Source organism: Rhopilema esculentum, chromosome 10, assembly GCF_057945365.1.
Source record: "Rhopilema esculentum isolate cy_ngs chromosome 10, ASM5794536v1, whole genome shotgun sequence".
NCBI lineage: Eukaryota > Metazoa > Cnidaria > Scyphozoa > Rhizostomeae > Rhizostomatidae > Rhopilema > Rhopilema esculentum.
In genome coordinates this window covers 4,284,509-4,310,218 of record NC_142824.1, presented here as the reverse complement: position 1 = coordinate 4,310,218, position 25,710 = coordinate 4,284,509, and the positions used below count along the sequence as shown (strand labels likewise).

General features: G+C 36.5%; 5 protein-coding genes across 6 annotated transcripts; 1 reads left to right on the top strand and 4 right to left on the bottom strand.

Annotated features, from left to right (window-relative positions):
- Window positions 1-230: 230 nt before the first annotated feature.
- On the bottom strand, window positions 231-1,247 carry LOC135685452 (cystatin J-like). The gene is made up of 2 exons (XM_089110580.1): window positions 936-1,247; window positions 231-520 (listed from the first exon to the last, which is right to left on the bottom strand). The coding sequence occupies exons 1-2, from the start codon at window positions 1,112-1,114 to the stop codon at window positions 289-291; spliced, it is 411 nt and encodes a 136-aa protein (XP_088966706.1). The 5' UTR covers window positions 1,115-1,247; the 3' UTR covers window positions 231-288.
- Window positions 1,248-1,390: 143 nt separating this feature from the next.
- On the bottom strand, window positions 1,391-5,519 carry LOC135692299 (uncharacterized). Its single transcript, XM_065210407.2, has 4 exons — window positions 4,190-5,519; window positions 3,950-4,082; window positions 3,449-3,659; window positions 1,391-3,325 (listed from the first exon to the last, which is right to left on the bottom strand). Exons 1-4 carry the CDS (start codon window positions 4,544-4,546, stop codon window positions 2,848-2,850), a joined length of 1,179 nt encoding a protein of 392 aa, XP_065066479.2. The 5' UTR covers window positions 4,547-5,519; the 3' UTR covers window positions 1,391-2,847.
- Window positions 5,520-5,599: 80 nt separating this feature from the next.
- On the top strand, window positions 5,600-6,650 carry LOC135691475 (cystatin J-like). Its single transcript, XM_089110579.1, has 2 exons — window positions 5,600-5,857; window positions 6,315-6,650. Exons 1-2 carry the CDS (start codon window positions 5,679-5,681, stop codon window positions 6,541-6,543), a joined length of 408 nt encoding a protein of 135 aa, XP_088966705.1. The 5' UTR covers window positions 5,600-5,678; the 3' UTR covers window positions 6,544-6,650.
- Window positions 6,651-9,626: 2,976 nt separating this feature from the next.
- On the bottom strand, window positions 9,627-11,582 carry LOC135691416 (uncharacterized). Its single transcript, XM_065209279.2, has 4 exons — window positions 11,196-11,582; window positions 10,956-11,088; window positions 10,535-10,733; window positions 9,627-10,178 (listed from the first exon to the last, which is right to left on the bottom strand). The coding sequence occupies exons 1-4, from the start codon at window positions 11,580-11,582 to the stop codon at window positions 9,704-9,706; spliced, it is 1,194 nt and encodes a 397-aa protein (XP_065065351.2). The 3' UTR covers window positions 9,627-9,703.
- A 1,237-nt stretch (window positions 11,583-12,819) lies between these two features.
- Window positions 12,820-24,630, bottom strand: LOC135691396 (uncharacterized). 2 transcript variants are annotated; one of them, XM_065209251.2, is made up of 5 exons: window positions 18,743-24,630; window positions 17,018-17,417; window positions 16,778-16,910; window positions 16,357-16,555; window positions 12,820-16,203 (listed from the first exon to the last, which is right to left on the bottom strand). In XM_065209251.2, exons 2-5 carry the CDS (start codon window positions 17,402-17,404, stop codon window positions 15,723-15,725), a joined length of 1,200 nt encoding a protein of 399 aa, XP_065065323.2. In that variant the 5' UTR covers window positions 17,405-17,417; window positions 18,743-24,630; the 3' UTR covers window positions 12,820-15,722. The 2 variants fall into 2 exon arrangements, with proteins under 2 accessions (XP_065065323.2, XP_065065340.2); XM_065209268.2 differs by having other exon boundaries at window positions 19,636-24,630.
- Between the last annotated feature and the right edge of the window lie 1,080 nt (window positions 24,631-25,710).

Below are 25,710 nucleotides of genomic sequence, written 5' to 3'. Positions count from 1 at the left end.
AAAGAAAGAAAGAAAGAAAGAAAGAAAGAAAGAAAGAAAGAAAGAAAGAAAGAAAGAAAGAGAGAAAGAGAGAAAAAGAAAGAAATGTTTTTTTAACATTTCTCGAACAGATTCTCAAACAAAAAACAGTTTAGATTGCAAGAACAGGCAACAGTGTATATTTAGCAATCTGTAGATGGATCTGCTCTTTTGCTATCAGAAAGATTCAGTCTAAAAAAGATAACAGTGTGTTACTTTTCTTCTTCATGAATTATAATTTGCTTACAGACAAATTCTTAAGATTTATGTTCATTGCGCTCTAAAGCACTTTGTAGACAGAACTGTGTATTTCAAAGGCATCCAAGCTTGATGAAGGATGTCAAACACACATCTGGTTGGCAAGTTTAGCTGTGGTGGGCATGGAGCAATCTTGAGTTTGGGATCATGCACGCAAAGCCGTGGTCGCAACTCAACAAGGGCTACATGTTTGATGCCAGCAACAACCTGTCTTGTGGCTTGTAAAATTTCTGTAGCAATAAGTCTGGAAAGCAATCAGAAGCTTTAGTTTGGCGAAGTGAAAGTATTTAACAAGTATCACTTCACAGTTGAATCCGGTTAAGTCATATACCCCGAGTAACTCGGGCTTTGACCCAATTTCCATACGACTTTCCTGTCTTATTCAAGTAAAGAGTCATCCCTTTCCTTCACCCCTCTAGTATGTTCAACCTCAATGAATTCATCTGTGCAAAACAAGTAAACTAAGCTTGACTACAAAATAGGTTGGATCTCGCACTTTTCAATAACGATAATAAATCTATTTGTTACAAGCGATTCAGTTATAATTGTGCAAAGAAGTCTGAAATGAATGACAGTTCAAGACACCTAATTTATGAATATAAAAAGATAACTATGATATATGATAAAAAATTCAAGACTCTCGATTGAAGAAATATTACCTCGAGTTGGTTTTGGAATTGTACTCTGTCACTGCAAAAGTCACTCCTGCGTGGAGAATGTCATCTTTTTCAATCTCATCTTTTGTCATTTCCACGATTCCTCCTGGCATTTGCTGTGCAGAGCAAAACCTTGCCACAGCAAGCAGAAAGAAACACATCAATAAAGCTTGTCTTGCCATTTTGAAACTTGAATGTTCACTTTCGAATATTTGTCGATCAGTAATTTTTTACGAGCGAGAGGAGCGTTTTATAGTTTCCAATGTTTTCACAGGTTCCCATGCGTTATTTGCACCATATGACCACGATACATGTTTTCAAACAAATTTAACGTGTTTTCGACCACACTCTCAGTGCTCTGCTGTGCAAATTGCCCAAAAATATTGGCTGAAGAGTAAGTTTGAGCTTGCTGGTAAAAGTTAAAGTAGCTTAGCAGAAATCATGAATGTGTTATCACCAGAGACGTCATATCATAAAATTATTTGAAGTGTGCAAAGAATTTCGCTTTACTAAACGCATTTCGCCTGGTCAAAAAATTCCCATCTTCTTCCACATACAAGCGTTCAAATGAAAGAGGGCTTTACCTTTCGCAAACAGTTACCGACCCTGATTCTTATCCCCAATTGAGCCATTTTCATCGTCTCTTGGTTACCATCACTTAGCGACAATTCAAGCTAGTGGTACCGTTTCCTAGTAGCCTTAAATGAATTGCAACTGGCTTCTAGTTTTTCATAACTTTAATAAATGTGTATTTTGCTTGAATTCCTATTAAAATCTTGTGAATTCAAATCAGGCCATTTCAATAAAGGAGGGTAGCCTGCTTTTCCGTTGAAACGATTTGCCTTTTTTGCATCGTTTTGAGAAATTGTCAAGCATTTTATCCTCATACAAAAAATGATTCACCTTACTTTCTAGCAACAACACTATTGAACATTACAGTAAGTCAGAGAAACTTTTGTTATTTTCATAATTTAAGTGATTTGGAAGTGATTATAGTAATGTACCGTTAAAAAACTTTTATGATTTCTAATTAAAATTTTTTTTTATTGAACTGCTTATTTTCGTAATCAAGAAATATTTAGCTTTCAGTTATATAAAGACTGTTGGAATGCAAATCATTCTTATTCTTCTGTAATTTCATTAGTGCATCAAAGCACTTTCATCTACGTCTGCAAGAATAAAACAATTCTTAAGATAAGTTTATTAGACCCTTGGCCTAATAGTCATAAACTTTGTATGAATTGTTCGCTACCATGCAACAGGAAACCAACCATTGAATAACTCTAGTGCACGAGTGTGAAGATGTGACAATCTTGAGTTAAAAGTGGTCTATAATGTATTCTCAAATTAGTTTTGCTCTTAGATGTTACAATTTTTCTTTTCAATTTTTCCAGAATTACAATTTCTCTTTTCAATTTTTATGAAAAAGGTATCTAGGCAAGATGGCCAAGATGGCAACAACAACATAAGAAAAACATAAATAGAATTACTGCTACAGCAGCTTGTCACACGTTAATATCAACTTTATTTTAAATAATAAAATTATTAATAATGAATGGACGCAAAAAATTAAGAACCTGTATATAATTTTACAGCGGTAAATTTACATAATCAACTAATCTTGATGATTAACGTATCAGGTTGAGCTATTTGGGTATTGGTATTGTTCTAATGTTCTCTCGATCTTGTTTCAAAGCAATAAGACAAAAAATTGGCAACTTAATTGAGATATATTAAGTCTTTTTGTATTAATATCTAGGTAAATTAATTGCCATATCCAGATAAAGTGGCTTTCAAGAAACACTAACAAATATTTCCTTTTCTTTTTATTCCATTCTACGATAGAGAATATTGCTTTCTTTTCAGCGATAAGTGCACTTTACATCAAATTTAGTCTAAAATTTGTCAAAAACAATCACTCTTTTGTTTGTTCGTAAAGGTTTTTTACTTCGTCTTCAGTAAGAATGACTTGCCAAACAGCCAAATCGTCAACATAAATACCAGGCTCAATATCGGCAGACGGGGAATCGCCAATTTTGAAACTGGATTGCAAATCACTCAAGGAGACCGAAGCATGGGTTGACTGGCAGGCATCTTTCACTCCGTTGACAAAGGCACAACTTCCTGCATTATCATCCACTGTAAAAGTAAACTGATTCCAGTTTGTCTTCACAACAGCTCCTCCAAAATCTTCAATAATCCATCGTTTGCTTAACGAAATGGAAACAGCGAAAGTAAACTTTCCATCACTTTTCGATGAGAAGTGAACGCCCCGACGTTGATTAAAAGCATACGAATGGAATACATATGCTGGAGCAGATCTTGACGCTTCAAATTCTGTATATTTGATCCAAACACTGTAAGTGACTGTCAGCTCACAAGTTCCAAAAATGCTGCAAATAAAAACATCGGACTACAGATTCTAAACCCGACAAATTTTCAAGGATTTTGGTCTTTTCATTAAAATTTTAATAGCATGCAAAACATTATAAATGCAAATTAATATACATTCTTACTGAAGGCATGGTACATTTGACTTAATATACATGCAAGGAGGCGCATGGCCTGGCACATTGCATTTTACAACCGGATGTCTTCGACCTGGTTCCGAGACCGGAGTCCATGATGATGCTACATATGATGACATGTCCAAGTTTGTGCTTGTCAAGGGGGCAAGGCTTGCTGGATCGTCGAATGACCAGTAAACAAAGGCACTGGAATATCCATCTGCAAAAAAGTGTTATTTGAGTAGACATATGACACAAGTAGACATAATAGAATTTGTGAAGCAAAAAATATTTTCATCCCTAATTAAAATTTTCCTCTCGCTACATTGAGACAACATGTGTCACGTTATTTAAAACAAAAAACTTAGTCCAAATTTGTGACCATACTATATTCATTGCTCAATACAAATAATGGGGATGCTACAGTCATAATGTTATCATTTAATGTCGACAAAGGTGCTTTTTTAAAGTCTTTATAATGCTGCTATTCATCTTTTTCTACGTACTTACTTAGTATTGTTTCACAATGAAGCCCTTTCGTTATCCATGTTCCATTCGATTTACATTCGCAGCTGTAGGAGTCGTTCTGATAGTTGGGCACACATACTGCATTGTTCTTGCATGGTTTATTCTTGCACTTATTCTAAAAAGAAATTTACTAACATCAAGCTTCTTAGTTTGCAAGTAATCAACATATAAAAGTTATTCCTTTTCAATTGCAAAGAATAAATTAATCGCTTTTAACTATACCGGAATAAAGAGGTGAACGGATCCACTTTGCTGAAGAAGAAGTGACGAATTGCTATAGATATTGATGTCCAAAAGGTCGCATATCAGGCCAATCGCTGTACTGATATTGACATTCAGTGACTGGCATTTTTCTTCATGGAGGCAAGATCTCTGGCATTCTGAAATGTCCTTTGCTTGGAATGACTTAAGCACTGTTCCATTCAAGGTCATATTTGTCAGTTTATCCATGCTGATGTATTTGATTTCAGGCGTTTTGCAGTGAAATCTAGAGCCACATGAGAATGACAATGTTGATAATGGTAATGCCAGCATCATCATACAGTAAAGTTTCCAGTCAGCAAAAGCTGTCAGCGTCATGTCCTTTTTTCGGTGGGGTCTTGTTATTTTCTTGCCCGTATACTGTCAATGATAACTGTTATAATAGGTCCCTTTTGCAATATTACTTAAGCACTATTTGTTTTCGTAAATATGATGTCAGCCTCAAGAAATGAATGATGAACGGGTGCCCTCTTTCATCGTCATTGGATAAATGAAAAGGAACTGAATGTTCTATTTCACCTCAAAGCATTGTCGATATCTAATAGCATTGTCGATATCTATTAGCAACGTAAAAAATCTTTTTATGGAATCTTTATTAATTGTAAATAGAAGGCACGCTGAACTTTTGAGCATGAATAACGGATTGACGGTCAAGTCAAGATTAAAAAATGACTTTTGAAGCATTTTTACCCCGAGTAATATGTCGTTTGCTCCACATTAACAGCATACCTAGTAAATAATCTATTTTCGTTCGGCTAGGATTCTTTTACCCTCTCTTTATTCGAAATAAAAATTTTATGCCTTTGGTTGTTTGTTAGTTTCTTCCTTAACATGTTTAAGAATGCCAAAAATTTATCACACTTGTATTGTGTCCTACACAGTGGCGACGCAAGCTACTGCAGAGTGGATCTGTAATGGGCTTGACCAGTGAAACCACGCCCTTTGCCTCGTTTCAGTGCCTTGCACCGGATGAATTTTTGTTAGGAGAAAGTATCATCTAGCCCTTCCTAACGCTGTTGAATTAATTTCTAAACAGAAAGGGGTAACTATCCCCCTCATAAACCCTTTGCGCCGCCTCTGGTCCTGTGCGTTACAACAAATGCTTCAAGTATTCCTTCCTTTATTGACAGGTATGTTGTATAGATGGTAAAAATATGGAGGATTGATTCGTTCTGGAAATGTGTAGAAAACAGATTCTTAATAAAGAACTCTGCACTTACAAATATTGCACATAGTTTGTTTACAGAATTTGGCATACTTTCGAAGCATGCTCTAATTTGTTTGCTAAATCGTAGTGGAATACCATATGGTGTAAACAGCAGACGTAAACCTGAAAAAACATAGATACATTTAAATGCAGACGATTCGTTTCCACAACTTCACCTTGTGCTCCAGCGTGAATATATCACTGATCGATATATATTCGAAAGTAAACATTCAAGTTTTCAAAATGGCAAGACAAGCTTCATTGTTGTGTTTTTTTCTGCTTGCTGTTGCAACGTCTTGCTATGCACAGCAAATGCCAGGAGGAATCGTGGAAATGACAAAAGATGAGATTGAAAAAGATGACATTCTCCAAGAAGGAGTGACTTTTGCAGTGACAGAATACAATTTGAAAACCAACTCAAGGTAATTGTTCTTCTATTGTGAGACTTTAATGAGACTAATCATTGTGACTATGAATTATATTTTTCACTGTATTTGCATTCATGAAATGTAATAATCTAATTCAAGGCATCTTTTTCCCGAACAAGCAATTATAGAACTCTAGCCTAAATTTGAATACATTATAACGCACAAAAATTACATTACAAATACCCTCAACTTAACTTTATATTGAAATATGCTTTATCCCTTGCTATGATAGTTGGTTTAAATGGAAAATCATATCTGTATGAATTTTATTTATGCTTCTGAAAAACCTTTCTTTCGAGTGCATGATATTTCGACATTAAAAGTAACTGAGAATTACGTCATTGAGACTTTACAGTCAAATTGAAATCTTTACATTTATGAACATCAATGCTAAGGCGTAAACAAATTTCGTCATTAGCTCTTTAACTTGAAAAATTGTTCTTCATTGCAGACTCATTGCTACCAAAATTTTGCAAGCTACAAGGCAAGTCGTTGCTGGTATTAAATATGCAGCTCTTGTTGAGATGCGACCACGGCTTTGCGTGCACGATCCCAGTCTCAAGATTGCTCCATGTCCACCAGAATTAAACTACCCTACCAAATGCATTTTTGAAATTCTACATCAAGCCTGGAAGCCTTCAAAATACGCTCTTCTGTCTACAAGATGCTTGAGAGGATAATGTTCTTAATCAAACAATATCTCTAATCGTAATTACTTGACAATTGAAATACAAAAATATCTCTAATCGTAATTACTTGACAATTGAAAAAGAATAATACAAAGTAACATATGGTTCATTCTGTTGCACTTCGTCTTCACACAGCAAAATCACCTCGCCACTCGAGATTTTATTTGCATTTAGGTGCTACTGGCTTCATGAATTGCAGATCTGCCTTCCTTAACCGATAATTTTTAGTACTTTTGGCTTTAAAGAAAGTCAAGGGAAAGCTTTTTATTGGTGTTTAAGGGTACCACAAAAGGAATATAAAGATAAAAAAGTCAGAACCCTTTTTCATAATGACGTGAACAAAAATTATATACATGACATTGTAATAAATGGCATGCAGAGGCAGACAGTCATATGATTCTAAATTAGCACACTAATAATGACGCAAATTTTCCTAATTATCTGATTGATGCAAAAGAAGCTATAAAGTATATTTAAAACTGTTATGAATCGTTAACAGTGTGATCACTCCTTTTGCTGAAGAAAAGAGAAAACCTCAAATTTTCATTTGCTATCTAGAAGAAAAAAAAATTTAATTTGTGAATAAAATGTAAATATAAATATAGTGAATAAAAAAGCCATAAATTATTCCAGTGCATATTGGCAAAATGCATAAAAATAATCTTCAAAATTGGCCAGCTCAACCCAATGCACTATTGTTAGCAAAAAGGAATATAGCAATATTGATTTTATTGACTTTAGTTGATCAAAATGGCAAAGTTATGTACTACACTTGGTATGGTTGTTTGCAAAATTGCTTACAGTAGCACACATCCAAACATATTGCCAAAAACTGCCAAAATGTTTACAGTAGCACACACATATATATTTATGAGAGATTTTTAAAAGCATAATAATCTGAGGTGAACTCTCTTTGAAGTTTATACGAATATATGAACATAGCTAAAAGTTTAATCACTCCATTGCTTTAAAAGATTACCTTTGCATATAAATCGAATGATTATCTAAATTAGAATTTAGCCGGGCTTTAAAAGACCTATTACCAAATGAACTTTTTCAGTCTTAGAAAAAAGCCTCGTTTGCTCTATTAAAGCCAAGACGAGAAAGTGTTGTAAACTTTCAGCAGCTTATTTTGACTATGTTTGGAATCAAGGCTTTTCACTTCAGTTACGTTAAGAGCGATGTTTCGAATGGCAAGGTCGGCAACATAAATATTGGGCTCACTACTAGCAATCCAGCCACCATCAATTCACACAGCATTGTTACGGGAGAAGCTCTTAGAGACGGTGGAACATGTGGTTTTGCTAGTTTCTTTCGCTACATAGACAAAAACTCAAAAACTTCTGCATTTTTGTTTATAGTAAATATAGATTGTCTTCCTTGAACAAACAGTCTTCTTTGGAATAATCTTTCAGCCTCATTTGCCCTAATTTCTTTTTATTCAATGTTCGAATTACAGAGTTTTTGTCTTTAGGTCGGCTTTCACGATGCCAGTGTTTGTAAAACTTATTAAATTATGACATTATTTTAAAAACTTCGTAACAATTTAACTTCACACAATTTAATTTTTCAATCCTCGTAAAAGATCAGTTGTAGCCTTGAAGGGAGTATTTTCCCACTTACAACCATACAAGCATTGTCATCGTGAGCAATTCTCATTACCTTAATTTAAATACCTAAGCATTGCAAAGTGCCGATTTTGAGATATCACCGTAGTTTCAGTTCCTAATCAGTTGAGTTTAAAGTGCCGTAGAACGCCGTGCTAACTTCGCACAAATTAATTTTTCAATCCTCGTAAAAGATCAGTTGTAGCCTTGAAGGGATTATTTTTCTATTTACAAGTATGCAAGAATTGTTATCGTGAGCAATTCACATTGCCTCAATTTAAATTAAGGCAATTTAAACTTTGAGGTAATCCTGGAAGTAATTTTATCGATAGGTCTCATAAAAATTTTTCATAATCCATGCGCAAAAAAACAAACGGAAGCGCTAAAGTTCATGGTCAGGCTGAATCCAGACTGAATCCAGGCTGAATCCAGGCTGAATCCAGGCTGAATCCAGGCTGAATCCAGGCTGAATCCAGGCTGAATCCAGGCTGAATCCAGGCTGAATCCAGGCTGAATCCAGGCTGAATCCAGGCTGAATCCAGGCTGAATCCAGGCTGAATCCAGGCTGAATCCAGGCTGAATCCAGGCTGAATCCAGGCTGAATCCAGGCTGAATCCAGGCTGAATCCAGATTTGATGAAACCATTTTATCGTGTTTATAAATTGCTGAAAGCTTAATGGTTGATATGAAAACATGTTGGACCCGAAAGATTTCAGTGCGGACAAAGGAATGATGAAATTTTTTGAACTGGAAAAAGACTGGACAAAATGTGGCATTTGAATTAACGCTTTCGTTTTGTCAGCTTTGTGCTGCATATATATTCAAGCTAGTGTTTTTTTAGGAACTGCCTAAATATTTGATGTTTTTATATTCAAGCAACGCGAAGAAAGATACGAACGTTTTCGTTGCCTTAAACTATTAACAATTATCTAAAAATTATCTCGTTTGTTGTACTCTCCCAAACTTCTTTTTCCTTTTTTCCACCTTTGCTCAAAAGTAAACATAATAAAAATGTTCATGGTATCATTGCTGCGTATACATGATTTCAAAAGGGCGGCAACATTTCATTATGGCGGATTTCCCAATAAACAAAGTCCCTTCGTCAGTTTCTCATGGCGCCCTGTGGTTACTTTGCGCATGGCAAGTACAATTTTGCTATCTGTTGGTTTCCACTAGATTCACTCTGGCTGCGCGACTTTAGCGAAGGCGAATCAATGAATCGGCAAATGCGACTATTCTCTGAGTAATGGTTAAATCTGCACAAAAACTAATTTATAACACATACATGCCTGTGCAAGCTAAATAACAAATTAGATTGAAAGTTAAGTTCTTATTTAGGAATCGAAAATGTGAAATTCATAACCCCCTTTTCTAATGTAACTGAATAAGGAGCTAGCCCCCCGCTCTACATTCACAAAGCATGCAATGTTCTTATTGTGCTCAATACACATGCTCAATGAACGCTGAATTGAGGTTTGTTATTCGTTCGCTCAAGTTAGTTTATCTTTATTGAATGAGGTTATCTATAAGTTCTTCTTACAATGTCAATTTTTGGTTTGCTCGTAAAGGTTTTTTACTTCGTTTTCAGTAAGTGCCACTTGCCACACGGCGAAGTCATCAATATAGATGTCGGGTTCACTATCGGCAAACCAAGCGCCTCCCAATCTAACTGCTGTATTTGCATAGTCAGTCAATGAAACCGATTGATATGTAGTTTGGCAGGCATCTTTCACTCCGTTGATGAAGGCACAAACTCCAATGTTATCGTCCACAGTTAAAGTAAATTGATTCCATCTTGTCCTGACGACGTTCCTACCGAAAGGATGTAGAAACCAGCGTTTTGATGTAGAAACTGAGATTGCAAATTGAAATTCTCCATCATTTCTAGCATAGAAATTGATGCCTGTTCGGACAGCAGTGTTATAGGATAGCATGATGTTAGCTGCTCGTATGGCCTGGAACTTAGTAAATTTGATCCACATACTATACGTCACTGTTGGCTGGCAACTACCGAAGGTGCTTTAAGAAAAAAATGATGCAAAAATCATGTTTATTTTCATAATTGATTTAGTCAAGAATAACGATAGCTTGTTGAGGTTTTCTTTAAGTAATCAAAATTCAGATTACAGACGTGTATCAGGTTTATCAAGAGGGCCTTTACGGTCAAGCAGCTTCAAGCAAACACATAATTTTTCTTGTGATGAATAGCATAATTGCTGGTTAGAGAATTTGTCTCAATTCTGCCAGGTAGGGCAGATACATTCAAATAAGTATTTTGAAATAAAGTACTGAAAGTTACGATGTTAAATATTTATTCGATATAGCTCAGTAACTATATCAAGGTTATACCGACAACTAAAAAAGCCTAATCTTACTTTATACATGGTACACTTTTCCATATCTCCATGCAACTGGCACCATCTTTGCATTTAACAACCGGATGTTTCCGACCTGGTTCCGAGACCGGATCCCATGATAGAACAAACGATGACATATCCAAGTTGGTGCTTGTTAAAGGACTCGAACTTGCTGGGTCGTCGAAGGACCAGTAAACAAAGGCACTGGAATATCCGCCTGCAGAAGTTTGAAAATTAAATGTTAGATAATTAAGTAACGTATTTCCGAGAGGGGATTAAACTGTTTAAACAGCGGTCTTAACATCATATATCTTATCTTTAGTTGTTATTTGTTTACTACTTGGATGCTTTGGATTTTGAATTTCCTAGTTCGATAAGAGTTCTTTTTCCTTGCAAATACACGCTTTAATTTCTTACAAAACCCTTTAAAAGAACTTACTCAGTATCGTTTCACAATGAAGCCCTTTCGTTATCCATGTTCCATTCGATTTACATTCGCAGCTGTAGGAGTCGTTCTGATAGTTGGGCACACATACCGCATTGTTCTTGCATGGTTTATTCTTGCACTCATTCTAAAAAGATATTTCTTTACATCAAGCTTCTTAGGTTGCAAGTAATCAACATATAAAAGTTATTCCTTTTGAATCGCAAAGTATAAATTAATCGCTTTTAACTATACCAGAATAAAGAGGTGAACGGATCCACTTTGCTGAAGAAGAAGCGACGAATTGCTATAGATATTGATGTCCAAAAGGTCGCATGTCAGGCCAATCGCTGTACTGATATTGAAATTCAGTGACTGGCATTTTTCTTCATGGAGGCAAGATCTCTGGCATTCTGAAATGTCCTTTGCTTGGAATGACTTAAGCACAGTTCCATTCAAGGTCATATTTGTCAGTTTATCCATGCTGATGTATTTGACTTCAGGCGTTTTGCAGTGAAATCTAGAGCCACATGAGAATGACAATGTTGATAATGGAAATGCCAGCATCATCATACAGTGAAGTTTCCAGGAAGCGAAAGCTGTCAGCTTCATGTCGATTCTTCGAAACAGTCTTGTCATCATTGTTTTTGATTATCTATGAAAGATAAGATTAATTTGTTTCCCTTGTATATTTTTGTTTGACTACTTGAAAGAGGGTGGACCTTGAGCCTAAGCTGATTTTAAACGGACCTTGATTCTTGAATATATATTTTACATTATTGGAAACAAATGTACACTGAAACGCTGTTAGATTTCACAATCAAAAAAGAAGCAACCGTCTCTTAATAGCAGTCTGAAGACATCCATAGAGGAAGAGGTCACACAGAAACTTTAGAGCCAACCCATTTGGGACTTGCGAACACTTACGAAAGCGTACTCATTCGAGGCCGGTTTCACTTTGTCTTGTGCAAACTCTCAAAACTGGATCTTTTTGAGTACGCTACCGTAACCAGGGTAAATTCTCCGGTCAATGATTCAAATATTTGCATACGGCCAGCACAGATGTTGGGTAAGCAAAGAGTGTCTCTAAATTTTTGTATTTGGTCTTGTCTGTCTTTTATAGCCAAATACAACTGCGGGAGTGTAGAAAAATTGATTACCAATTTTTCACAGAGTATAGCTTCCAAGGAAGGAAAACTTTGAAAAATCCAAGACACACTTTGGTAGCTAAGGATCTGCGCTTTCTGCAGATATAAGTCAGATTTTGTTTCGTCAAACGTGAAACATCAACTCTATTTCTCCAATATTTTATCCAACCCCCTTAACCCTATAGAATGGCACCCGGTTTGTTAGCTAAAGTTTAAACGATACTATGAAGAATCGATCATATTTTGAAATAAGAGAAAATGACAGCCTGTCACCAGTTTGTTTTTTGTTTAAAGCGTACCTTGATTGAGCGGTGAAGTAAACATATTTTTGAGTTTAGTTACTTACCAACGCTATTCATCTGCCAAAAGTTTACTCTCTTAACTGAATCACAGTTTGCGAACACTCTGACATTTATACCAAGGAAATTTCTATAAATTATGTAAAAATAAAGAGTATATAGTTAACCATAAATCCATTTGAAACACAGGTATCTCTATTCATCTACTCTTTTCCGTCCCGACGAAAAACCCACTCTTACGAATGCTATTCATTTTTCTTTGACGTTGCTGTATATTTTCTCACACTTCCAGGCAACGAATCTCTAAGAATAGTGTCAAGAAGTCTACAAATAGGCATGAAAACATAACGGCCCCACGACCCCACGGCTCCACGGCCCCACGACCCCACGGCTCCACGGCCCCACGACCCCACGGCCCCACGGCCCCACGGTTCCACGGCCACTGGCCGGGGGAAAGTCGCAGAAACGAAAAGAAATTAAGGAGGGTGAAGAAATCGTATTACTTTACGAAGAAATCGTTTTCAAGGTGCGGTCAGAAAAAATTTAAAAGAAACAAATAATATTTATTAACATCTTGGATTTTTAACATGAATGTGTTTGTAGAACTGTTTAGCACTAAATTTTAGGCTCTAAAATTACGTAAAGTTTGTAAAAGGTCGAAACTTAACGTAATTTCAACCGATTTTGTTTATCGAGTCATAGTGAATAGTAACAAAGAATGCAGTTAGTATACTTATTACATCTCCTAATATTCTAAGCTTTCCCAATTACTTCAACCAATAACGATAGAAAGTTTCTAATTTTTTCGATTTGTTAAAATTTATGGTCAAACTCCCCTTAGATACTTTCAGTCGTTGCTTTCTCTATAAAACTTTTTGTATCAAGAATGAGAATGAGTACCTCAATAATTCGGGGTGTTTTGATACCTATCTCTAATAAATTAAGCTGTTTGCTAGGATCGCCAAAGTTAACGTCGTAACAACGGTAAGATGCCCACCTCAACGTCGTAACAACGAAAGTTCAGGGTTTAGCGTATTTAGTTCAGCAGAGGTAACACAAAGCAAACTTAAAGTCAGCAGGAATTCAAAATCATCTTCAAACATTACATAAAACTCTTGTGCAAGCGCTACACATCTCTAATATGAGGCTCATAATGACACAATTTCAAAACGACTCATTAAGTATTTGAAATCAGCTTACATAAGTATTACATAAGGTCATTCTTCAGTCAGACACTTCAAACTTTGCTGGATACATCAGAGAGAAGTGTAGCGAAACAGGAAAACTAACGAACCTAATAAAAAGTAGAAGACAATCGCTAAAGGGTACAAGATGCAAAAAATGGAACTGGTTGCATTTGCTCAACGAAAATTATTAAAATCTTGATGGTAAATAGATTCCACTTCTGCACATGCCAAGTGCAACCTTTGCGTTGATTTCGCTAATTGGCTGAAAATCAGCCTTGCTAAAAGCAGGGATTAGCTCGAGCTTTATGAAATAAGCTTCATGCCAAATCATCACAAAAGCTAATCTCTTATATTTTTTGCAGCAATAGCCCAAAACCAATTTTGAAGAGTTTTAATTTTTCAAAGAATCGTCAGGGTTTGAAGGGGCTGTGTCACAAGGGACATCCCGCTTAGCAACATGCCAGTAAAAGTTGTTTGGGTGAAACAGCCAGCGTCCAATAAGAAAACCAATATAGAGTGAAACAGTGTTTATGTATCTATGAGTTCACTTGTGTATCGTTACTAAGGTCATTTGAAACAAGTGAGAAATCACCCTGCATCTGCTTGGCTCAATATTGGATATTAAACTCGCCATTTGCTGTGAATTGGGCGCATTTTCAGTATAAGGTACAATGCCTAAATATTTGATTTCTCTATTTAAGAGAGCAGGATTCCTGTTTTGCAGATATTCAAGAATAAGTTGTGATTTATGTGACGTGATCCCAGCAGAACTGAGACTAGTATGCACATCAGTTAAATATTGCATGCATTAAGAATATTACAGTCGTGGAAATGCCATGGAAATTTTGCTTCGCAGAAGACATTCTAACCATGAAAGGAATTGAAAAATCAAGCAGTGCAAAATATCGCATGCCTTAAAGAGTGTGTGATGAACTGAGGAGTATGAAAAACTCTTGTCTCTGGAACAATCTGCTGTATTTTGCCCTGGCTAATGTTTCGATTTGTATGTGTTGACTAGAAAGTAAGAAAGAATAGTTGTAGCATGCTAGTCAAGCAGACTGAGTTGCATTTGAGATAGTTTTCAAGCCACTTTGGTACGGCTGGATTAGTGGTTCGGTGATAAAGAGCAAAGCAACACCAAATGAACAAAAAAAAATATAATCTCTAACTATTGAAAGATGCATAATACGTTAAAGAAGAGCAGCATCAATCCCAATCAAAAAGAATCTTCCTGAAAATGACTTTAGCTAGAGTAGAATTGCTTAACTGATTATGTATAGCCTAAATTGTATCACCGTTAGTGCCAATTTGAACTATGTCGATTTTTGTTGCCGATCAGCCCCTCAACTGGATAAATACTAAAGTCAATTGTCGCCGTGCTGAATACCTGCTTTTATCAGGTGCTTTCCAAAACTTGAATCCATTACCAAAATGAATCTGTAGTATCATGAATATTTGAAGTATTTTTCTCTTAACAAAATATGCTCTTGGCTAGAGCAAAACTTGAAAATTATGAAAGTCATGAAAATTCAGCAAATAACTGCCAGTTCGATCTCACAAAAGGCCGGTTTCCACTTGATTCACTATGGCCGCGCGACTTTGGCGAAGGCGAATCAACGAATCGGCGAATGCGACTATTCACTGAGTGATGGAAAGGCGAGCTAATTGGCGACGTCTCAAATTATAACTTTTCCGCAGATGCAAATGATATTGATGTTTCATAAAGTGACTACTGCATCTTCTAGTCATAGACATTATCGAATTGATAAGTTTAAAAGCAAAAGTTATTAATTTAAACTAGTACAACAAATTGGAATGACTAGCGCTATTTCAATACTGCGAGCAAGTGTATCGTTAAACATGCACAAAAACAAATTTATAACACATACATGCCTGTGCAAGCTAAATAACAAATTAGATTAAAAGTTAAGTTCTTATTTAGGAATCGAAAATGTGAAATTCATAACCCCCTTTTCTAATGTAACTGAATAAGGAGCTAGCCCCCCGCTCTACATTCACAAAGCATGCAATGTTCTTATTGTGCTCAATACACATGCTCAATGAACGCTGAATTGAGGTTTGTTATTCGTTTGCTCAAGTTAGTTTATCTTTATTGAATGAGGTTATCTATAAGTTCTTCTTACAATGTCAATTTTTGGTTTGCTCGTAAAGGTTTTCTACTTCGCTTTCAGTAAGTGCCACTTGCCACACGGCGAAGTCATCAATATAGATGTCGGGTTCACTATCGGCATACCAAGCGCCTCCCAATCTAACTGCTGTATTTGCATATTCAGTCAATGAAACCGATTGATATGTAGTTTGGCAGGCATCTTTCACTCCGTTGATGAAGGCACAAACTCCAATGTTATCGTCCACAGTTAAAGTAAATTGATTCCAATTTGTCTTAATGACAGAGCTTCCAAATCCAGTTAAATCCCATTTCTTGCCTGTAGTAACAGCCACACGAAAAGCAAAATCTCCCGACAACCTTGATCTAAAATCGATACCTATACGACTTCCAAACTCGTTTGAGAGCATAAGCAATGAATAAGTTTTGGTTGTAGCTTGATATTCGGTATACTTTATCCACATACTATACGTTATCGTTCTTTTGCAGGTACTGAAAGAGCTGCAAGGAAGGGCAGATACATTTAAATACTATTTTGAAATAAAGTACTGAAAGTTACGATGTTAAATATTTATTCGATATGACACAGTAACTATACCAAGGTTATATAGACAAATCAAGGTTATATAGACAACTAAATTAGCCTATTCTTACTTTATACATGGTACACTTTTCCATATCTGTATGCAATTGGAACCATCTTTGCATTTAACAACCGGATGTTTCCGACCTGGTTCCGAGACCGGATCCCATGATAGAACAAACGATGACATATCCAAGTTGGTGCTTGTTAAAGGACTTGAACTTGCTGGGTCGTCGAAGGACCAGTAAACAAAGGCACTGGAATATCCGCCTGCAGAAGTTTGAAAATTGAATGTTATATAATTAAGTAACGTATTTCCGAGAGGGGATTAAACTGTTTAAACAGCGGTCTTAACATCATATATCTTATCTTTAGTTGTTATTTGTTTACTACTTGGATGCTTTGGATTTTGAATTTCCTAGTTCGATAAGAGTTCTTTTTCCTTGCAAATACACGCTTTTATTTCTTACAAAACCCTTTAAAAGAACTTACTCAGTATCGTTTCACAATGAAGCCCTTTCGTTATCCATGTTCCATTCGATTTACATTCGCAGCTGTAGGAGTCGTTTTGATAGTTGGGCACACAAATTGCATTGTTCTTGCATGGTTTATTCTTGCACTCATTCTAAAAAGAGATTTCTTTACATCAAGCTTCTTAGTTTGCAAGTAATCAACATATAAAAGTTATTCCTTTTGAATCGCAAAGTATAAATTAATCGCTTTTAACTATACCGGAATAAAGAGGTGAACGGATCCACTTTGCTGAAGAAGAAGCGACGAATTGCTATATATATTGATGTCCAAAAGGTCGCATATCAGGCCAATCGCTGTACTGATATTGACATTCAGTGACTGGCATTTTTCTTCATGGAGGCAAGATCTCTGGCATTCTGAAATGTCCTTTGCTTGGAATGACTTGAGCACTGTTCCATTCAAGGTCATATTTGTCAGTTTATCCATGCTGATGTATTTGACTTCAGGCGTTTTGCAGTGAAATCTAGAGGTGCATGAGAATGACAATGTTGATAATGGAAATGCCAGCATCATCATACAGTGAAGTTTCCAGTCAGCAAAAGCTGTCAGCTTCATGTCGATTCTTCGAAACAGTCTTGTCATCATTGTTTTTGATTATCTATGAAAGATAAGATTAATTTGTTTCCCTTGTATATTTTTTGTTTGACTACTTGAAAGAGGGTGGACCTTGAGCCTAAGCTGATTTTAAACGGACCTTGATTCTTGAATATATATTTTACATTATTGGAAACAAATGTACACTGAAACGCTGTTAGATTTCACAATCAAAAAAGAAGCAACCGTCTCTTAATAGCAGTCTGAAGACATCCCTAGAAGAAGAGATCACACAGGAACTTTAGAGCCAACCCATTTGGGACTTGCGAACACTTACGAAAGCGTACGCATTCGAGGCCGGTTTCACTTTGTCTTGTGCAAACTCTCAAAACTGGATCTTTGTGAGTACGCTACCGTAACCAGGGTAAATTCTCCGGTCAATGATTCAAATATTTGCATACGGCCAGCACAGATGTTGGGTAAGCAAAGTGTCTCTAAATTTTTGTATTTGGTCTTGTCTGTCTTTTATAGCCAAATACAACTGCGGGAGTGTAGAAAAATTGATGACCAATTTTTCACAGAGTATAGCTTCCAAGGAAGGAAAACTTTGAAAAATCTAAGACACACTTTGGTAGCTAAGGATCTGCGCTTTCTGCTGATATAAGTCAGATTTTGTTACGTCAAACGCAATGGTACGAAATAGCTTTTGAAGGTGGTGCACTCAAAAGCAATAAATTTGCTTGTGAAGTATCATTTTGATATTTGATAATTATTTTGATATGAATCGAATGATTTACAATTTAATCCGATTCCATTAATATTTTGGCTTTCAGAGTGAGAATACCAAATATTGCATCTAAAACGCTTACTTTAACCTTAAATACCAAATACTAAGGAGCTAGTTTTTCGAAAAAAAATAACATCAGAGGAAATGAAACTTAATAAGTCACAAGGATCTATCTATGTCAATGAAACAAGAAATTTGTGTTTTGCCGTCAAAATAATCATTTCCAACACCGCAAGATGTATCGACAAACATTTTTGTGGTTGAGCGTAATGAAATTTATTGCTTTTCTAATTAGATCATCTTAAGGTTCGCTTTTTTGGATTGGTTTCTTGTATAACAAAACGAATGTATAAAGCGTAGGGAAACGAGGCTAAGGCCTGAACTTAGTCGAACATCAACTCTATTTCTCCAATATTTTATCCAACCCCATTAACCCTATGGGATGGCACCCGGTTGGTTAGCTAAAGTTTAAACGATACTATGAAGAATCGATCATATTTTGAAATAAGACAAAATGACAGCCTGTCACCAGTTTGTTTTTCGTTTAAAGCGTACCTTGATTGAGCGGTGAAGTAAACATATTTTTAAGTTTAGTTACTTACCAACGCTATTCATCTGCCAAAAGTTTACTTTCTTAAATGAGTCACAGTTTGCGAACACTCTGACTATAATACCTTAGCAACATAACTTACAAACAAGGCAATTTCTATAAATTATGTAAACATAAAGAGTATATAGTTAACCATAAATCCATTTGACACACAGGTTTCTCTATTCATCTACTCTTTTCCGTCCCGACCAAAAACCCACTCTAACGAATGCTATTCATTTTTCTTTGACGTTGCTGTATATTTTCTCACACTTCAAGGCAACGAATCTCTAAGAATAGTGTCAAGAAGTCTACAACATAGCCATGAAAACATCACGGCCCCACGACCCTACGGCCCCACGACCCTACGGCCCCACGACCCTACGGCCCCACGACCCCACGACCCCACGGTGCCACCATCGTTTTCAAGGTGCGGTCAGAAAAAGATTTAAAAAGAAACAAATAATATTTATTAACATCCTTGATTTTTTAACATGAGTGTTTTTGCAGAACTGCTTTGAAGCTCCTTGGATAGCTTGCAGAACTGCTTTGAAGTAATTTGGAGCTCCTTGGATTAGGATCAATAACGGCCTGAATTTGAAATAAAAAGCTTTTTAACATGATAGATGTAATAGATCAGGCCGAGTACACACTAGAGAACAGGCACATTCACGCTAGAATCAAACTTGAATCACTATCACAAAACGAGGCTATAACAACAGGACTCAAAACTAGAACTAATACATCACACTTTTCCTCCCTTAAAGATAAATGTCCAACACGTTTAGCAGATAAATGAAATAATACAACAAACTCAACTACAAATGCTGGGTGGGCTACCAGCACTTGGAAAACAGGAAGAAAAGCATTATTCTGGCTTTTAGTTCCAACTGTTTTTTTATTTACCCTAGTCCAAGTATCTTGGAGGTCTTCTGAATCTTGCTGGATAACGTCTCTCAGGAGTCTTTGCAGGAAAGCTCACACCAGGAGTCTTTGCAACTCTTACCTCAGGAGACTTTTGAACTTCTGACTCTAACTGTAACTCTTCCTTCTCTGGAGTCTTTTTACTAGGTAAATCTTTTTACTAATATTTCGCCCCGGCATACAGGGCTTCATCAGAGTAAATGAAACGAGCGAGTGAATTAATTTGAAATGTGAGATGGTGATACCGGATTGGTGGATGTTGAACGGTGTGAATGCAGCGCAGTGGAGAAAATGTGGGATGATGGAAGTGAAGGGGGGAAGGGTGGTTGGTGATGTGAGAGATTGTGGGTGGTGCTGTAGAGACTGATGTAATGGGATGTTAATGATGACTATGAACATGAATATAAAAAAACAAAAATAATAATAATAATTGTGATGGAACTGAGAATAATGGAATGTTGATGATAGTAATGGTGGTGATGATGATTATAATGGTAGGGAAAACATGTTGTCGGTTGTGAGGACGGTATGACAGGAGATTAGCTGTATTAAAAAGTTAACGGTCGGTGGTTCAGTAAAAACTTCAGGCTCAATCAATACTGATGGTAAAGTTTAAACTTCTTATCCAGAAATTCACCTTGCCTATTCAAAATAACTTAATTCAACTGTAGATTAGGTTTTACTAAACTTAACATACACCGCATGTCAAACTCTTCAAAAACAAACTGAGGACCATTATCGGAAACAAGTTCCTCTGGCAATCCATAGCTTGCACAAATGTACCCCAGCCTATCTCTGGTTGCTCCACTGATGGTACCAATCATTACGTGCATTTCTATCCATTTGGAATAGCTATCTATGACAATCAAAGCATCTGTCTGTCAAGCATTCCATAGTCAATATGAATTCTCTGCCAGGCTCTTGCTGGAAACTTCCAGGGATGCAATGGAGCATGTGCTGGCTTATTTCTAAACATTTGACAGCTTTCAAAACTTTCACATCAAGATTTGGCCACCAGATATAACTTCTGGCATAAGCTTTAGTACGGCAGATACCTTGGCGTGTTTCATGTAATTCTTCAAGTATGCTATTTCTATATTTTGGTGGAATAATCATCCTTTACCCCACAATACACACCCCTGCTCTGCTGATAGCTTTAGCTTGCGATTGAAATATGGCCTTAACTCTTAAGTGCCACAAGCTTCTAGCCAACCATTCAAAACAAATGAAAGAACTCTGGATCAAGGTATACCTTTCCTGTCACTTGCTGTATATCTTTAGCAGAGATTGGCAAAGTATTAGTAAACCTAACTTGGCACACTGAAGGCTCTTTTCCTTCCTGTAAATTACCACTTGGTAATCTAAAAAGTGCATCAGCATTTGCCTGATCATTAGATAAGCTGTGCGACAGTTTGTATTGATAAGCTGCAAAGATCAAAGCCCAACGTTGCAATCGAGCTGCTACTAGTGTTGGAATACCAGACTGTGCACCAAGAATAGAATTCAGCGGTTTATGATCTGTCACCAAAGTAAATGTTCCTCCATAAAAATATTTGTGTAATTTGTTTACCCCAAAAATAATTGCTAAGGCCTCTTTCTTTAACTATCGGGGGCGTCGTGGCCAGGTGGGCAAGGGGGGCCGTGGCCCCCTCTGCTTCCAAAATTTGACAAATTTTCGGGAAAATTATTGTTCTGTCGGAAAATTCTCAAACTTATGGGTAAAAAGGAGGAATGAAATGAACTTTTTAGCCAAATAAATTACTTGAACTAAAATACTTATCGTATAATCGAGAAACAATTCACTTTTGTAAAGAATATACTAGATTTCCACAAAAGCAAAATGATTTCTCAGGATATACTAATTTCTGCCATAGAATAAATTGCTGCTCGGATTTCGTCTGTTAAAATTAAAATCTTCAAGGGCTGAATTTGGTTATGGAAATTTGCAATTTTGGTCATCAATTCATCTTTATTTGATATTGAAGACCAGGACAGTGCCAATTCTTTGCTTATCACCAGATTTTAAAATTTTGTCCCAGATATTGAAATTTAGGCAGTTATGTTGCATAAGGTAAAAAAAGGAAAAAATTAATAAATACCATCGCTTTCCCCCAGTGGATGTTCATTTTGAAAATAGAATTTTATTATTGAGATTCACTCAAATGAATGTAATTTCCGGCGAACTTGAAGCATAAAGATGATAAAAAAATTTCTCTTTCGAGAGCAACCATGGTAGTAACTTTGTTCAAATCCTTGTCCTATTCAAATCCTACAGATCAATAGTGTTGCGATATGTCAGGGACTTACACAGCAAGTATGAGACCAAGTTCAAAGTGCATTTTAGATATCTTTAAAGCTAAAGCAAAGGCTATGTGTCCCCCCCCCCCGCCCCTACACTAACATGAAATACTTCTATTTGATTAAAATAAATCAAAGAAATTTTTTCGGAAATTTTTCTTCTTGGCCCTCTCTAGAATTCATTCGTCACGACGCCCCTGCTTATTGTGCATAGTTTCTTTCACTTGAACTTAATGTTCTAGAAGCATATGCTATTAGTCTTTCTGAATCATCTTCCATTACATGTGACAGCACAGCTCCAACTCCAAAACCACATGCAACACAGTGCAGCTATCCTACTGCTTAACTGTGCTTTACAAGCATTAAATGCTTTCCTGACATGCCTCTGACCACTTCAGAGTTACATACTTTCTTAACAGCTTATGCAAAGGCCCTAAAATGGAGGGAAGACTTCTTTGAAACCTCCCATAATAAATTATCAATTCAAGCCAGGATCTTAACTCTGTAACACTGGTTGGAGCAGGTGCATCAATAATGACCCTGATTTTCTCTTCAGTTGGATGCAATCCTGTCTATCTTTTATCCAAGGTAAGTGACAGAAGACTTAAAGAATTCATATTTACTGAGTTTAGCTTTAGTGTTATGACTTTCAAGCCTCTGCAAAACTTCTGATAGGATTTCCTTACGCTCCTCAATAGATCTAGTTGTGATCAGAATATCATCCAAGTAACATACAACATTCTTTACACCAGACAATACCCTATCCATGACTGACTGAAATATGGCAGGTGCACTAGCGACACCAAAATTTAACCTTTCTATCTTTGACCACCTTTGGTCAAACGATCAAATTCCTTCTCCACAATTTCCTTCAAAGATAAAGGAACAGGACGGGTTTTCTTAAAAACAGGTCTAGCATCTTTCTAGAATGAGATTTAAATAAGTAAATCTGCTTTAAATCCTTTTATAACACCGTGCATTTAAAACATACTTGTATTTTTTTACTAACTCCTCACCCAAACCGTAAATTCCAATCTGATTCCAAATAACAGCTAATTCCAATCAAACTTAATTTCCATCAACCATTTTATTCCTAACAAAGCTGGTTTGTCCCCATCAACAACAACCAATTGTTTACTTAGCCTTTTGACCTGACAATGGTAACTCAACATCAACCAAAATTTCTCCCTTAGTTGCAAGAACATCACCAGAATAAGAACAAAAATGGTTTGTAAATAAACCCAAGGGCACATGTGGCAAATACTTCTCATCAATAGCATTTCGAACAACTAAAACTACTGCTCTAGTGTCAATTTTCTTAGTCAAAGGAACACCATTGACAGAAACTGTTTCTTGCAAGGTAGCCCTAGAATCACCTCTACAAATAAAGGTCGTATGCAAGTCTTCATCACTACTATACCCAACATTACTGGATGAAGTACCAAGAAAAACTGCTTTCACAGCTGGTAGTTTTCTTCTTTTCATTTCTACACCCCTTTGCAGAGTGATCTTGTTTGGAGCAATTAAAATATTTCAATGATTGGAAATTGCAATCATTTGCATTAAGTTTTAGCAACACCAGCAGGTGCACTGGTTGGAGCAGGTTTAGCAGATTTAGAAACAGAATCACTTGCTTTTGCCTGCTTATTATTCTAATGTTCTATCTTGTTAACTCCTTGAACTTGATGGCTGTAAATCAACTACATTCCTTTGGGCTAATTCCATGGCAACAGTGATTATCTGTGCCTTGTCAAAGGTAAGGTCAACAACAACTTATTCCATGGAATCCCAAAGCTTCCTCTGAATGCTCTCTGAACGCAAACGTCAAACAAGCCCATCCCGCAAAGCAATCGACAAAAAACCCCCAAAGTCACAAGTACTTGCAAGTTTCTTCAACTCAACAATATAATCTGAAATAGACTCATTTCTATTTTGTGGTTTAAAATGAGCTGTTAATGTAGCTTTCAGCTCATCATACGACTTACTTGAAGGAATAAATGGGGTCATCAAATTTCTCAATACCGAATATGTTAAAGGGCAAATTCCACTCAAAAGCACAGTCCTTTTCCTGGATGCATCAGTAATATCATTTGCAATGAAAAACTGTTCCTGCCTTTCCACATAGCAAGCCCAGTCCTCCTTCCCTTCACAATAGGGACCAACCTGTCCTAGCACCTGTGCCATGCAAATGCTACGTCAGCATTCAAGCGAACATTTTTTTTAATTTTTTGATTTTCATTTTAAAAATCTTTATACACGAATTCCCTTTCAGATATAATGTTAATAAACTACTTCTACTACAAATTAATTTTCTAATATATATAAAATAAAGATCGTGTTTTGTTCATGAAATTGAGATTCTACCTAGGGATCGTGTTCTGTTTTGGGAATTTATTAACTTTGTAGGAATTCCTTCAAGTTTCTTTTCAACACGGAAAATGTGGGGCTCATTCTGATGTTTCTTGGAATCTCATTCCATGTTTTGGCCCCAGAGTGAAAGAAACTTCCTTTTGAAAATCCCAAACAAAATGGGACTAAGAAGCCAGAGCTCGTCTTCACCACTCAATTCGTTTAGCTGGCCTACTTGAGCTTTCTCTTCAAACAAAAAACTGGGATCTTCCACAACAGTCCCGTATGTTACCATTCAAACATAATATGAGGACCCGAAACCATTCCTCGTCGCCAATTTGTAACATATCAGGCCGAGTACACAGTAGAGAACAAGCACATTTACGTTAGACTCAAACTTGAATCACTATCACAAAACGAGGCTATAACAATAGGACTCAAAACTAGAACTAATGCATCTCTATATTAAGGGTACAAGCTCTAAGATTTCCCGAAAACGATCAAAGGTTCGTGCGCCCGACAAGTGACACGAAAAAAGCGTTAAACTTTTTTACGTGGGTTTGTTTTTGTTAAAACAGGAGTGCGCATGCTCACCTTTGACACAGACCCGGGTTCGCCTCAGTTTCTTGCTTAGAATACATCTGCCAAAACCAACCCTGGCTGGTTTTAAACTAATCCACCTCGAAATCTCGCCTAGATTAAACCGGGGCAAACCCGGGCTAGCTGCATTCCCACTACAAAAAAACTAACCAGACTGACTTAACCTAGGTTAGTTTATCCGGGTAAGTTTGTGCAGTGAAGACATGATTTTGAAAAGAAATTTTCGAGGATTTCCTGTCAAAACACTGACATTTCCAAAAATCCTACGATTATACCAAAAAGGGGCTATGGCTATTTGTCCTACGGCAACAGTGCCTCTGGTAAGTAAAGAAGGATATTAAATAAAAAATCAAGGAAACTCTAGCTTTACCTCTGTGCAATGTTGAATGAAGCATGAATACTCGTGTTCAAAGTTCAAATATTTAACATCATCAATCACGTTAAAAGCTTCTGTACATTCTTGCTTACGAAATAGCGAATATAAGCGGAGAAAGCATATATTTTTGAAATGTTCGGAAAATGCGGTCAAAAAATCCGCTTGTAAATTTGTAGCTATGTTTCCAGGTTTCTTTTGAGGAGGCTACACGGCTCGTGTGCATACAGTCTATTGTTTTCTGCGTTTAAGAAAACCAGTGTAGCTGTAGCAAGAATGACTTCACAAAAATTACTCAGTTGTCGAAATGGCGTCTGATATTTGAAATTGAAAAAGCAAGAAATTAACGTAATCTAAACATAAGAAATTGCCATTGTAATCATTGCTAAAATTTCAGTGGCACCCAAAGTGAATACAAGGCCGACTTCTCCGCTATT

Bases quoted from the DNA above. Each gene is read 5' to 3' on its own strand.
- LOC135685452 (XM_089110580.1), bottom strand. From the start codon at position 1,114: ATGGCAAGACAAGCTTTATTGATGTGTTTCTTTCTGCTTGCTGTGGCA. The intron at 521-935 runs GTAATATTTCTT...ATTGCTTTCCAG, and splicing joins AATTCCAAAACCAACTCGAG to ACTTATTGCTACAGAAATTT.
- LOC135692299 (XM_065210407.2), bottom strand. From the start codon at position 4,546: ATGACGCTGACAGCTTTTGCTGACTGGAAACTTTACTGTATGATGATG. The intron at 3,660-3,949 runs GTAAGTACGTAG...ACTTTTTTGCAG, and splicing joins TCATTGTGAAACAATACTAA to ATGGATATTCCAGTGCCTTT. The intron at 3,326-3,448 runs GTAAGAATGTAT...TTTTATTTGCAG, and splicing joins TCAAATGTACCATGCCTTCA to CATTTTTGGAACTTGTGAGC.
- LOC135691475 (XM_089110579.1), top strand. From the start codon at position 5,679: ATGGCAAGACAAGCTTCATTGTTGTGTTTTTTTCTGCTTGCTGTTGCA. The intron at 5,858-6,314 runs GTAATTGTTCTT...TCTTCATTGCAG, and splicing joins AATTTGAAAACCAACTCAAG to ACTCATTGCTACCAAAATTT.
- LOC135691416 (XM_065209279.2), bottom strand. From the start codon at position 11,582: ATGATGACAAGACTGTTTCGAAGAATCGACATGAAGCTGACAGCTTTC. The intron at 11,089-11,195 runs GTATAGTTAAAA...ATATCTTTTTAG, and splicing joins CCGTTCACCTCTTTATTCTG to AATGAGTGCAAGAATAAACC. The intron at 10,179-10,534 runs GTAAGATTAGGC...TTTTTCTTAAAG, and splicing joins AAAAGTGTACCATGTATAAA to CACCTTCGGTAGTTGCCAGC.
- LOC135691396 (XM_065209251.2), bottom strand. From the start codon at position 17,404: ATGATGACAAGACTGTTTCGAAGAATCGACATGAAGCTGACAGCTTTT. The intron at 16,911-17,017 runs GTATAGTTAAAA...ATCTCTTTTTAG, and splicing joins CCGTTCACCTCTTTATTCCG to AATGAGTGCAAGAATAAACC. The intron at 16,204-16,356 runs GTAAGAATAGGC...CCTTCCTTGCAG, and splicing joins AAAAGTGTACCATGTATAAA to CTCTTTCAGTACCTGCAAAA.